Source organism: Tribolium madens, unplaced genomic scaffold, assembly GCF_015345945.1.
Source record: "Tribolium madens isolate multiple individuals breed KSU strain unplaced genomic scaffold, Tmad_KSU_1.1 Scaffold_1;HRSCAF=32;Tcas5.2_LG8, whole genome shotgun sequence".
NCBI classification, from domain to species: Eukaryota; Metazoa; Arthropoda; class Insecta; order Coleoptera; family Tenebrionidae; genus Tribolium; species Tribolium madens.
Genome location: NW_025400984.1, coordinates 4178644 through 4191626, shown reverse-complemented (window position 1 = coordinate 4191626; position 12983 = coordinate 4178644). Strand labels below are relative to the sequence as shown.

Sequence of the window (12983 nt, the reverse complement as noted above, 5' to 3'; positions counted from 1 at the left end):
TCCGCTTCGTCATAGAATTTGTATTGAGTGTTTCACGGTTTTTATTTACTTACTTACTCCCAATTAGAAGAAAAAAATCAGAAATCTCTCGTATCTTCAATTTTAATAAAGAGCATAATAACAAGTCGCGAACATTTTAAATTTCATGTTTTGTACATTTCAGATTTTTGCTATTGATCTGTATTTTGAGAGTGTTATTTCAAATGAAAGCTAAGTATTATTCAGGATTTATATTTGGTTTGCGTTTTACAGATTTTTCAGTCCGAAGTTTAGAAAGTCAAACACGAATTTTTAAGTTTTACAATGCAATGTAATTGGAAGATTTCAGGTTTTTCCGTTAAAAAAACGTGTTTCAAGTTCTCAAGTTTAGTTTCATATTTTTAAGATTTTCTCCGTTTATTAATTTTTTTGGTTCAAATTTTCCTTTATCAGATGTCGTTAAAATTTTTATCTCGTTTAATTTTTAGTTTTCAGGTTATTCAATTCGAATACAATGCCGTCTTTCAGCTCTTAATTTAGGCCGATAATCTTCTTCAGATTTTTTAGATAACATTATTTATGCTTTTCAGATTTTTTTCAATTTTAAATTTATTTCAATTTTTCATGTTTAGAGTTTGTTTGTTTCGTTTAGCGTTTTTTTGTTTGTTCTTTTATTTTTGTACACAAAAATTGCGTTACTAATTAATAAATTTATCTTATTTCTCAATCAGGTTAAATTTAATGTGGATTTTTCATTTTAGAGTTGTTTCTTGAACTTTTTAAGTTTTTTTAAATGTAGAAGTCTCAAAAATGAGTTTATTGGGGTTTCATTAGATTTATTGATTAAAAAATGTTTTAGTTTTTTGGTTTTTGACTAAACTTATTATCTTGTTTAGTTTAGTGATTTCGTTTTATTCAGATCGAATACGATCGCAGTTTCCATTTTTTTAAATTCTGAGTTAGTATATTTTTTAGGTTTTTTGACTAAGTTTATTTGTGCTTTTCAGGTCTGTTAAAACTTTCTACGTTTACAAACAAAAACATATACAAGGTGTCCCAATGAAAAGCTACAACGAATATCTCAGAGACTAAAAAGACTTTGCAAAAACACCAAAACAAATCAATTTTGTTTCCGAGGGGGACATTTTTTGACGTAATTTTTAAATCATCCCCAGTAACTTTTTAACCCCCACACACCCCAACTTTAAAAATTTAAATAGCACTACCCTACTTGTGGCACATCAAATGAATGCTATTTTAACAAGCTTTTTAAAACTTTCCACCAAAATTGAATTAGATCCATTCATGAGATACAGGGTGTTCTAATAAAAACAAACCAGAAAGAATTTGCAAAAAAACGAAACAGGTTAATTTTGTTTTTAAAAAAGACAGAGATTTTTTGACACAATTGGCACCTCCACTAATCCTTTAACTTTTCCCACCTCAATTTCGGAATTTCAATCATTTGCGACAGATCAAATAAAAGTGTTTTTGAAATGTTCTTTGAACCTTTATTCTAAAGTTGAATGGGATTATCTATTTTTAAAATATTCGCAAAAGATAATGTTTTTAATTAGTAATTACTTCTAAACTATTAAAATAAATTATAAGAAACTTACTAATATTGTTATAAGTATTATTGAAGCTGTAACAAACTTATTTTTATTTCTTTATTTTATTGTACTAAAGGACAGGGGGTAATAAGGTTTCTTATAATTTAATGTAAGTACCTAAAAAATAGCAATATAGTTCTTAAGATCCTTTGTACATACTGACTGCTGAAAGATTAATTTTTTTACCGATATTTTATGAATGTATAAAAATCATTTCATTTTGGAAAAAGCTTTTAAAGAACATTTTTCATTTTTTGCATCACTAGTGGTTAGTGCTATTTGACATTTTAGAGTTAAGTGGGATAGAGAGGTTAAAGGGTTAAAAATTACGTCAAAAAATGTCCCCCTTGGAAACAAAATTGACCTGTTTCGGTGTTTTTGCAAAGTTTTTTTAGTTTCTGGGGTGGCTCGTTTTCATTGGGACACCCAATAATATTTTACTTATTAATTTTAGACAATGTCAAAAGAATTCAAGTGGTCATTTTTTTAAATTTAAGCATTGCTTTAAGAAATTTTTAAATGTTTTTTTGCAAGTCTAGAAATTTTTTAATCCGGGACATCTGACACTTTCTTAGTCTCCCCAACTGCCTTTTGTAGCACGATGTTTTGAAACGTCTCGATTGGCATTTTTACTACTAAATTTAAACATTTCCTTAAGAATTTTTCTTCTTTTGAAAATCAAAAAGTCACACACTTTCTTTTTACTTCAAGCCAAAGTAATCCAAAGTAACCCGAAGTGGCCTAAAGTGACCTGAACCGACCTGAAGCTACTCGAAGTGACCCAAACATTATTTTCTACTATTTAAAAGACACTTTACTAAATAAAAATAAAACTCTTAATCAAATTTATTGTATTTCAGATTGTATTTTTTGATTTTTGCATTATGGAAGTATGCGTTTTTAAATTAAAAAATTCAGTTTTGAATTTTTTTACAACCCCTCTTTGCGTCACTTGACACTCCTAATTACCCCGCTTCCTCCCTTTTTTCCCCATTTTTGACGTAAATTGTCGCCATCTAGATTAGATTCCTAACTGGTGATGCAGCTAGCTGAGTTTTTAATTGTTTTTTTTAGATTTCTCCACTAAACTTGCATTTTTCTAACTTTTTTTTCTAGGTTTTTAAGTTAGAATGAGTTTTTTTACTTCAATAGTTATTTATTTCTTTTAAAAACAAGAAATAAGTGACTAAGTTATCTTATTTCTTAGTCAAGTCAGGTCAAGTAAGGTTTTTCACTAAACTTGAGTTTTTCTAATTTCTTTTCCAGGTTTTTAAGCCAGAAAAATGTTTTTTACTTAAATATTCTAATGTGGGTTATTTTCAATGAATTAAATAGAGTTTCTTTATTGCAGAAGTCACAAAATTTTATGTATTTTGACAGACAGAAAATAGCAAAACTAATTCCGAAGTTTTAACTGATTTAGCACGCTTTTTTAAAGAAAATTTATATGAAAAATGTGTTATTTAGGAGTGTTTACTCTAACTAATAATAATAACTTTATTTAACGGTAATATCCTTTACATTAAGTAATGATAAAATTATAATAGAAAACAAATCACATATAAACATAATTAAAGAATACTAAATGACTAACTCAACGAAACTTTTAGAAAACGCTTGAAACTATTAAAGGATGATTTAAAATTAAAAAAGTCCAAGTTGACACAAATTGTTACAAATTCTTAAAAGAGTAAACAGATAATTATTGTGTGCAAACGAAATTTTGAATAATTGGTTTATCTTATTTCTCAGTCAAGTCAGGTCAAGTAAAGTTTTTCACTAAACTTGAGTTTTTCTAATTTCTTTTCCAGATTTTTAGGCCAGAAAGATGTTTTTTACTTAAATATTTTAAAGTGGGTTATTTTCAATGTTGCAAAAGTTGCAAAATTTGATACTTATATCTATTTTGCTAAAACAAATCTGAAAGTAGCAAAATTAGTTCAAGCCAAAGTAATCCAAACATTATTTTTTACAATCTAAAAGACACTTTACTAAATAAAAATGAAACTACTAATCAAATATATTGTATTTCTTGAACCCATTTCTGGATTTTTATCAAACGTTTTTAAATTAAAAATTCCAGTTTAGAATTTTTTACAACCCCTCTTTGCGTCACTTGACACTCCTAATTACCCCGCTTCCTCCCTTTTTTCCCCATCTTTGGCGTAAATTGTCGCCGTCTAGATTAGATTCCTAAGTCGAGAAAATAGACTGCGGCCCTAATCCTGCATGGACGACCCTTCCGTCTGAAATATCATCGGCTATCAGGTCCAGCAGCCGATTAGTTAGCTGATCTCGCAGCTTATGACGTGCTTAACCTAATCCTCCTAATTACAGAGAAACTAACCATTTTTCTTTCATTCCAGCCTACCACCACACCAGCCAACAACCACCCCGAATCACCGAACACCCAGTAGACACGACAGTGGCCCGACACGAACCTGCCACTCTCAACTGTCACGCTTCCGGTGAACCGGAACCCACCATCACCTGGTTCAAAGACGGAATGACGTTGAGGACGGCACCGCAGGATGCAAGATCGCATCGAGTCCTGCTACCTGCTGGAAATTTGTTCTTCTTGCGAGTGGTGCAAAGCAGGAAGGAATCGGATGCTGGAGTGTACTGGTGCGAGGCTAGCAATGCCCTAGGGAAGGCTAGGAGCAGGAATGCGACCCTCACTGTTGCAGGTTGGTGCACTTCACGGGGATATTGATAGGGAGGGGTCAATTCGTTATTTATCTAGTTTTCCATGGATATTTTCAGGTTACTTGAGTTTTTCTAACTCAACAATCAAGTGATTGAGAATTTGTCAGTCAGAGGTCAGGTTTTTCACTAAACTTTAATTATTTAACTTCTTATTTTCTAGGTTTTTAAATTAGAAAAAGTTTTATCATTTGGACTTTTATTTATTTGTTTTTCGTAACAAACAAAAAGTTTATTTATTTTATCACTCAAGTCAGATTTTTCACGAAACTTAGGATTTTCTAACTTTTTTGAGTTTTCAGTTACATACCTACATAGAGGTTTTTTACCTAATTTTTTATTTTTTAATGAACATGAAAGATGTGTTTTTGTATATTCTAAAGTGCGTTATTTTCAATTAATTAAATGGAGTTTTTTTTATTGCAAAAGTCACAAAATTTGATATATTTTGCGACAGAAAAGACAGAAAATAGCAAAATTAATTTCGAAATTTTGACGGTTTTAGTTCGCTTTTTTAAAAAAACTGAGTTTTTAATTGTTTTTTAGATTTCCCCACTAAACTTTCATTTTTCTAACTTCTTTTTTAGGTTTTTGAGTTAGAATGAGGTTTTTTACTTAAATAGTTATTTAATTCTTTTTAAGGACAAGAAATAAATGACTAAGTTTATCTTATTTCTCATTCAAGTCAGGTCAAGTAAGGTTTTTCATTAAACTTGTGTTTTTCTCATTTCTTTTCTAGGTTTTTAATCTAGAAAGATGTTTTTTATTTAAATATTCTAAAGTGGTTATTTTCAATGAATTCAATAGAGTTTATTTATTGCAAAAGTCACAAAATTTGATATATTTTTGCGACAGAAAAAGACAGAAAATAGCAAAATTAATTTCGAAATTTTAACTGTTTTAGTGCGCTTTTTTAAAAAATCTGAGTTTTTGAGTGTTTTTTTAGATTTTTCTACTAAACTTGCATTTTTCTAATTTCTTTTCTAGGTTTTTAAGTTAGAATGAGGTTTTTTACTTAAATATTTATTTGTTTCTTTTAAGGACAAGAAATAAATGACTAAGTTTATCTTATTTCTCTTTCAAGTCAGGTCAAGTAAAGTTTTTCATTAAACTTGAGTTTCTCTAATTTCTTTTCTAGGTTTTTAAACTAGATAGATGTTTTTTTATTTAAATATTCTAAAGTGGGTTATTTTTAATGAATTAAATAGAGTTTCTTTGTTGCAAAAGTCACAAAATTTGATATATTTTGCTAAAATAAGACAGAAAACAGCAAAATTAGTTCCGAAATTTTGTCTGATTTAGTACGCCTTTTTAAAGAAAATTTATATCAAAAATGTGTTTTTTAGGAGAGTGTTTACTCTAACTAAAAATTTAATTATAAGAATGCGAAATTTCGGATATGTCATTACAATGTTTTGGTAATTGAATCAAATTTTGCCCTATTTTTTTAACTTCTTTTTTTAACTGGTGGTGTTTCAGTTAAATGAGTTTTTGATTGTTTTTTTTTTAGATTTTTTCAGTAAACTTGCATTTTTCTAACTTTTTTTTTTAGGTTTTTAAGTTAAAATGAGGTTTTTTACTTGAATATTTATTTATTTCTTTTTAAAAAGAAGAAATAAATTACTAAGTTTGTCTTATTTCTAAGTCAAGTCAGATCAAGTAAGATTTTTCACTAAACTTGAGTTTTTCTCCTTTCTTTTCCAGGTTTTTATCTAGAAAGATGTTTTTTGCTTAAATATTTTAAAATGGGTTATTTGCAATGAATTATAGAGTTTCTTTGTTGCAAAAGTTACAAAATTTGATATATTTTGCTAAAAGAAGACAGAAAATAGCAAAATTTGTTCCGAAATTTTGACTGATTTAGTACGCTTTTTTAAAGAAAATTTATATCAAAAATATGTTATTTAGGAGTGTTTCAAATTTAATTATAAGAATGCGAAATTTCGTATTTCAATCAAATTTTGCCCTATTTTATTAACTTCGAACTGGTGGTGTTTCAGTTAGCTGAGTTTTTAATTGTTTTTTTTTTCTAGATTTTTTACTTAAATATTTATTTATTTCTTTTTAAAAATAAGAAATAAGTGYCTAAGTTATTTCTCAGTCAAGTCAGGTCAAGTAAAGTTTTTCACAAAACTTGAGTATTTCTAATTTCTTTCCCAGGTTTTTAGGCTAGAAAAATGTTTTTTACTTAAATATTTTAATGTTGCAAAAATTTCAAAATTTGATACTTATATTTATTTTGCTAAAACAAAACAGAAAGTAGCAAAATTAATTTCGAAATTTTGTCTGATTTAGTACGCATCGAAAATGTGTTACTAAGTGTTTACTCTAAACTAAACATTTAATTATAAGAATTCAAAATTTCGGATATCTTATTATAATGTTTTAGTTAATACAATCAAATTTTGCCCTATTTTTTTAACTTCTAACTGGTGATTAATTAATTTTCTTGAAATATCTGTTTAGCTGAGTTTTTGATTGTTTTGTTGTCCACTAAACTTACATTTTTCTAATCTCTTTTCTAGGATTTTAAGTTAGAAAAAAGTTTTTTACTTAAATAGTTATTTCATTTTATGATGAGTTATTTATCTTATTCCTCAGTCAAGTCTAGTCAGGTCAGGTTTCTCACTCAACTTGAAATTTTCAAATTTCTTTACTAGATTTTTAAGTTGTAAGAAGTTTTTTACTTAATTTTTTTAAATTTTTTTTTGAACAAGAAATAATACAGAACTAAATAAGTATTTTTTTCTTATTTTTTAGTCATATCAAGTCAGGTCAAGTTTCTGATGCATTTCCTTCCAAAACCTTGTCTTTTCCGCCCTTGTTGAGCAAATAGAAGAGTGTGAGATATCAGTGGCTTGCCCTTTGTCGTTCATGAGATATCAGTGAATGTAAATCGGTTTAATAGGGGCCAATATCGCATAGGGGCGTCCGTGTTGTCCCTCCCGGTCCAAATCTCCACCTGAAGGAGCAATCGATTCGCTTTCGTGTGATGAATATTGAATGTCCGATGACGTTTTAACGTAATTAACTACCAACTGATGCATAATTAAAAGCTCGCTCGCTACTATTTGCCCATTTTGTTTGATTAAATCATTTTTAATAACCTGTCTGTTGTTTGTTTTATTAATTGGGCTAAATTCGTGAAAAAATAGGGAGGGGGGCTTTTCAATTAGCGTCCCTTCGATTCGCGAAGGCCGCTTTGTCCCCATTATCATCGATATTCATCTTGCCGCAATGGAAGCGACTAATAGCATAAATCGGATGACGTTAAAGTGGTTTGTTTTTGGGGAAGCACATCCGATCAGAGCACAGCTCTCATTATTTCTCAGCCGCACGCTAATGGCGTCCATTTATTCGGCTACACGCATCAGGTCCATTTTTCACCCGGAATACACCGCATTTTAGGCTTCCGGGACGGGACTGACCTCCGAAATTATTCTCGAAAGGGTAAAAAATCGAGAACAAGAAAAAAGAAAAGCAAAAACCCTCTAAAATAGGTAGCAAATTGCAAGATTTGCAAGATTTGGAAATGCATGCATTTTACTTATTTTTGGTAAATTTGGAGAATTTAAATGTTTACCAATGAAGGTAAAAAAAATAGTCAGGTTTAAAATGCGTTTTTTTATGATTTCTTTACCACAAAGGTGACGAAATTTGGAACATTTTGCTAAAATTACACCTACTAAAAATTGCAAAATGCGTTCTTGTGTGATTGATGTTTGCTAAATTTGCTAGATTTAGAAAGCTTTTTACTAAAAAGAAATACTAATTTCAAGAAATTTAAACATAATAATATAGAAGATTAGATCTGAAAATGCGCCATTTTTGCTGTTTTTGTAAATTTCACGTAGAAACTTACTGAATTTGAAAACTTTTTTGTCAAAATGAAATTGAAAATTTCTTAGATTCGGTCTAAAGTTCGTTATTTTTTATGATAAAACAAGAAAAATATGCAAATTTAGTTTCAAAATGCGTAAATTGTGCTTATTTTAACTGATTTCGTGAATTTTTTGTGAGAAAATTGATATCAAAAATGGGTTTTTATTTTAGTTTTATTTTAGTATAAAAATATTCGACAATTTTTTACTACTCTTGGTATTATAACTGAGTAGGTATCTTCATCTAAAAACTCACAAAATTTGAAACAAGATAAAAAAATTGCAAAACTATATTTGGAAATCCGTTGACTTATCTATTTTTATAAATTTAGACCATTTTTCACCAAAAAACTTACTGGGTTCGAAGTATGTTTCAAGTGAAGGTAAAAAATTTCAAAATTTGAAATTCTGTATTAAAATCTGTATTAAAATCGAGCAAAATTGAATTGAAAATAGCTCAAATTGTTTTATTTCAGCCTAAAATTGGAATTGAAGCAATTATTTCATTAAAAAACATAAGTTTTGAATTAATTCTGTATTAAAATCGAGCAAAATTGGATTGAAAATAGCTCAAATTGTTTTATTTTGGAAGAAAACTATTATCTAAGCCATTATATTGTTGTAATACTTTGATTTAGATTTAGGTTGATTAAACTAAAGTTTAATATTTTCAATAAATTTTAGAAAGTTTTTGCCGCAAAAGTCAGAATATGTAAAATATTTTACTAAACAGACTCAAAATTTTAAGATTAGTTCTGAAATGCGTTGTTTTTGTTTATTTTGATTCATTTAGAGTCTTTTTTAACCCGAGTTGCAAGTTTATATCGAAAATGTGTTATTTTGTATAAATTTAGGAAAGTTTTTTCGCTAATAAATTTGGCAAAACCGAGGTAAAAAATTTCAAAATTAGGCTTGGAAATGGAAAAGAAAATGTTTATGAACATAAGAAATTCCGAATATGGGTATTTTTTATAAATTTAGGAAAGTTTTTTTTTTAATGTTCAAAAAACTTAAGAGATTTTGGAAGACGAGGAAGAGAATTGCAAAATTAGGCTTGAAGATTGAAATAAAAAATGATTATGAAGGTAAAAAATTCGAAAAATGATTATTTTCTATAAATTTAGAGTTTTTTTGCTAAGAAGTTAGAAAATTTAAAATATTTTGCCAAACAAAATCTTGTTTAAGGTAAAACATTGCAAAATTAGAATTGGAAATCGAAAAAAATTGCCTATTCAAAGTAAAAACTTCTGAAAATGTGTTATTTTCTATAAATTTAGGAGAGTTTTTATGCTAAAACTCTCTAAAACTCAAACTTTAAGAGCTAAAAAGCTAAAAAAGTAGAAAATTGTAAAATTCTCTTGGATATAAAGGTAAGGAACTCCATAAATAGTTATTTTCTACAAATTCAGGAGAGTTTTTTGCTAAGAAGTTCACAAAATTTAAGAGATATTGCCAAAACGTGGTAAGAAATTGCAAAATTTTGTTTGGCAATGGGAAAAAATTGTCTATGAAGCAAAATGTGTTATTTTCTGTAAATTTAGGAGAGTTTTTCTCTGAGAAGTACACAAAATTTAAGAGATTTTGCCAAAACAAGGTAGAAAATTCAAAATTAGGTTTGGTAATGGAAAAAATTGCCTATGAAGGTAAAAAATTCCGAAAATGTGTTACTTTCTGTAAATTGAGGAGAGTTTTTTCCTAATAAGCTCACAAAGTTTAAGAGATTTTATAAAAACACAGTGGAAAGTTCAAAATTACACTTGGGAATGGAAAAAAGAGTCTAAGGTAAAAAAATTCCGAAATTTGTTCAGAATTGTTGCAGAATTTGCCAGAGAATTTAACTGAAAAAGTCACAAAATTTGGTATAATTTGCTACCATGAAAAAAAATGCAAAAATTTGGTCTGTTTTTATCTTCAAACTCTTCAAAGGTGAATAATAAAACACATTTTATAAAAATTTTCTTGTTTAATTAAGTCAACTTTTACAAAATTTCAAATTCAGTTTTTTAAAATTGATAAATCAAAAAACTCGAATTTAGTTTTGTGATAAAAGATGATAAGTCTCGTCCACGTAACATTTTGCACAAATATCATCCATAATTATTATAAACGTCAACCCCGGAGTTGATTTGAGTCTCCTCCCGGAAAAATGCCGATACCCGGACTCGAGCTTTGCAATCCCCCGCCTATCTAATCGAATTTGTTTAAAAAACTGTGCGGTTTCGCCCCCATTTGGGATGCAACATCCGGCCACCGGATTAATCCGGTCGTTGTTTCCCCGAAAGGGGTGTTTCTTGGTCTGTGAAAGGGCATTCTTAATTTCCGGCGGATCGGTGGGCGAACCGGATGCATATAAAGTGCATCTAATTCCCGAATATTGAGAGGGCGTCTTTGTTACGACGACTCGAGATCGCAGTTCGGCAACAATAGCGAGCACATAGCATGAAATTGGGTGTTTTATATTCACGAAAGGTGTCACTCATAATAAGCGTTGTTTATCTTGGAAAATTTGCATGAAAATTGCTTTGACAACAATCGCCCATTGGGTCATTAGACAAGACCAAGGGCGGATCCTGGGAAGGGGCCCAGGGCCCACCAAAAGCTTCAATCTTTTATATTTAAATTTTAATATAAAAACCTTATGACCTAAAGTTTTTTAAATAAAAACATTTAAATCACACTTATTAATACAAATCATACATATACCGAGATCAAAATAATTTGTAATCATTTTTGGATCCGAAAACGTACAGTTCGGAATTAAAATTTCGGGCAGTACTGTCATTTTCATAATGTAAACTCTAAAACAACCTTTATATTAATAACCTCATTTTTTACTCTTGTCGTATTTATGTCATTCTGACTTATTTACTTTCAAAAATAGTGATTTGTGGCATAATAAACGGGTATGCAGCAGATCTTAATAAATTTCCTAAGACAGACAAATTGTTTAATTAACAAATTTAACAACAAATAAAAATAAATTTAATTGTCAAATGTCAGTCATGATGACAGTAAAAGGTAGTTTACAATGAACTTTTTAAAGTGACAGAAAAATAGGTACTGTCCGAATTTTCAATTCCGCAACTGTACGTATGTCTGTTTTTGAACTAACTGTACGTGAAACGTCAAATAAAATGACAAGTCGAAAACGGGAAAATGGGCTGGAATTAGTCGCCGACGTATAATAATAAGACCGTTTTTTTTTGAAGGTAAATCATAAATTTAGTTATCTTTTTGATCATGGGATTTTACCTTTTCACTTGTCATTTTATTTGACGTTTCACAGACATACGCACAAGACATACGTTTTCGGATACAAGGACAAATTATCTTGATCTCTCGATACTTCCTTAGTTTTTACTAATTCAAAAAGAAATCATCAATTGTAATTTTCTTTGGGCCACATCTTAGGTATCTAATTAAATTAAGTTTATATCTCTTTAAATAATGAACTTTACCAACTCGCTAGAACACCTTATACACAATTTTCAACTTGTTTTAAAATTCTACTCTTTTTGGTTTTTGGGTAATGACGGCAGCGACATTTTTTTTAATGGAAACTCCTATTTTTTTAGCGAATTCGATAGATAATTGTCGAAATGGCAACACCAAAATATTATGTATTACAAAAAGTTAAAAAAAAAAATTATCCAAAAAGTGAAATAATATCAATAAAAAACAAAGATACAATTTTAAATCAAGTTAAAAATTTTGTATTTGTTAAAAAGAAAATTGACCTGTTCGGGTATTTTTGCAAAAACAAAATATTTTCAGTTTTAATAAGATTATTCTATAATTTTGCCGCTCACTGTATACCTACCCTCATCATTTAAAAAATTTTTAGGTAGCCCCCCCCAAAATTAATTCCTGACAATGAGAAAATAAAGAGCAGATCGCGAAAAATTCGGTCTTTAAGTGTAAATGTTTGCCGCTCGAAGGACTGCTTAGCCTTTTCTTGGCTGCTGTACAAACAGCGAATGTAAATAGGACTCCAACGATGTTGTCATTTCATCTCGGGAGGCCTCGCCTCGCCTCGCCTGCCAGCCCCCGGACATTTTATCTTGCCGCTCCCAAAGACAAGTTCCTGATAATTTATTAATGGTTGTTTTAATTAAAAGCGCAATAGTTTGAAGACTGTTACGATTTCTTCTTATCAATTCGTCGTTTTACAAACATTTGCTCAGTTTAGGGATGTTTGTCGAACCCGTCCGAAGCACTCAATACCAAAGATTAAAGCTAAATAGAGTCAACAAAGTGCTTAAATAATGGAGGGGACCCGCGAAAGTAAACAAAACCACACGTGACTTTTCCGAAAACACCACAATTACCGCAAAAGCTGGTTTTTTAAATGGCTTTGCGAAAAGTATTGGAGGTTTTAAGGCGTTTGCTTTATTACCTTTTGTGTTTACCCTACTACTTTAGAAAGACAATGAAAAAGTTTCGATAAGTTAAAATAACACGAAATAAATTGAAAATTTCACATCAAAAGATGAACATTAAACCACTGTTCTAGTAATTATTTTATTAAAAGCATTGCACAAAGCAAAGCAATATATTAGTTTCTGGTTTGCATTGACTTTTGTCAAAAACACCGCAATTTTCAACAATATTCAACTGCAAAAAGGAAATAAACTATAGGTAAGTTTATTCATAACACTTCAAAGCAAACATATTTTAATTTAGTTTAGTGTTTAAAATGTACATAAAACCAATTTTTGTGACTTACATTATTCATATTATTAAAACACTTCATTTAAAATCTAATAATAAAATAAATATAAAAAGAACTCAATAAAAGAACTGTTAT

General features: G+C 29.3%; 1 protein-coding gene across 1 annotated transcript in view; it reads left to right on the top strand.

Annotated features, from left to right (window-relative positions):
* Positions 1-12983, top strand: part of LOC123003723 (roundabout homolog 2-like) — a 72648-nt gene that overhangs the window by 48548 nt on the left and 11117 nt on the right. The window contains exon 2 of the mRNA XM_044396682.1: positions 3959-4279. Within this exon, the coding sequence (XP_044252617.1) occupies positions 3959-4279 (321 nt within the window). The remainder of the gene's footprint in view (positions 1-3958; positions 4280-12983) is intronic.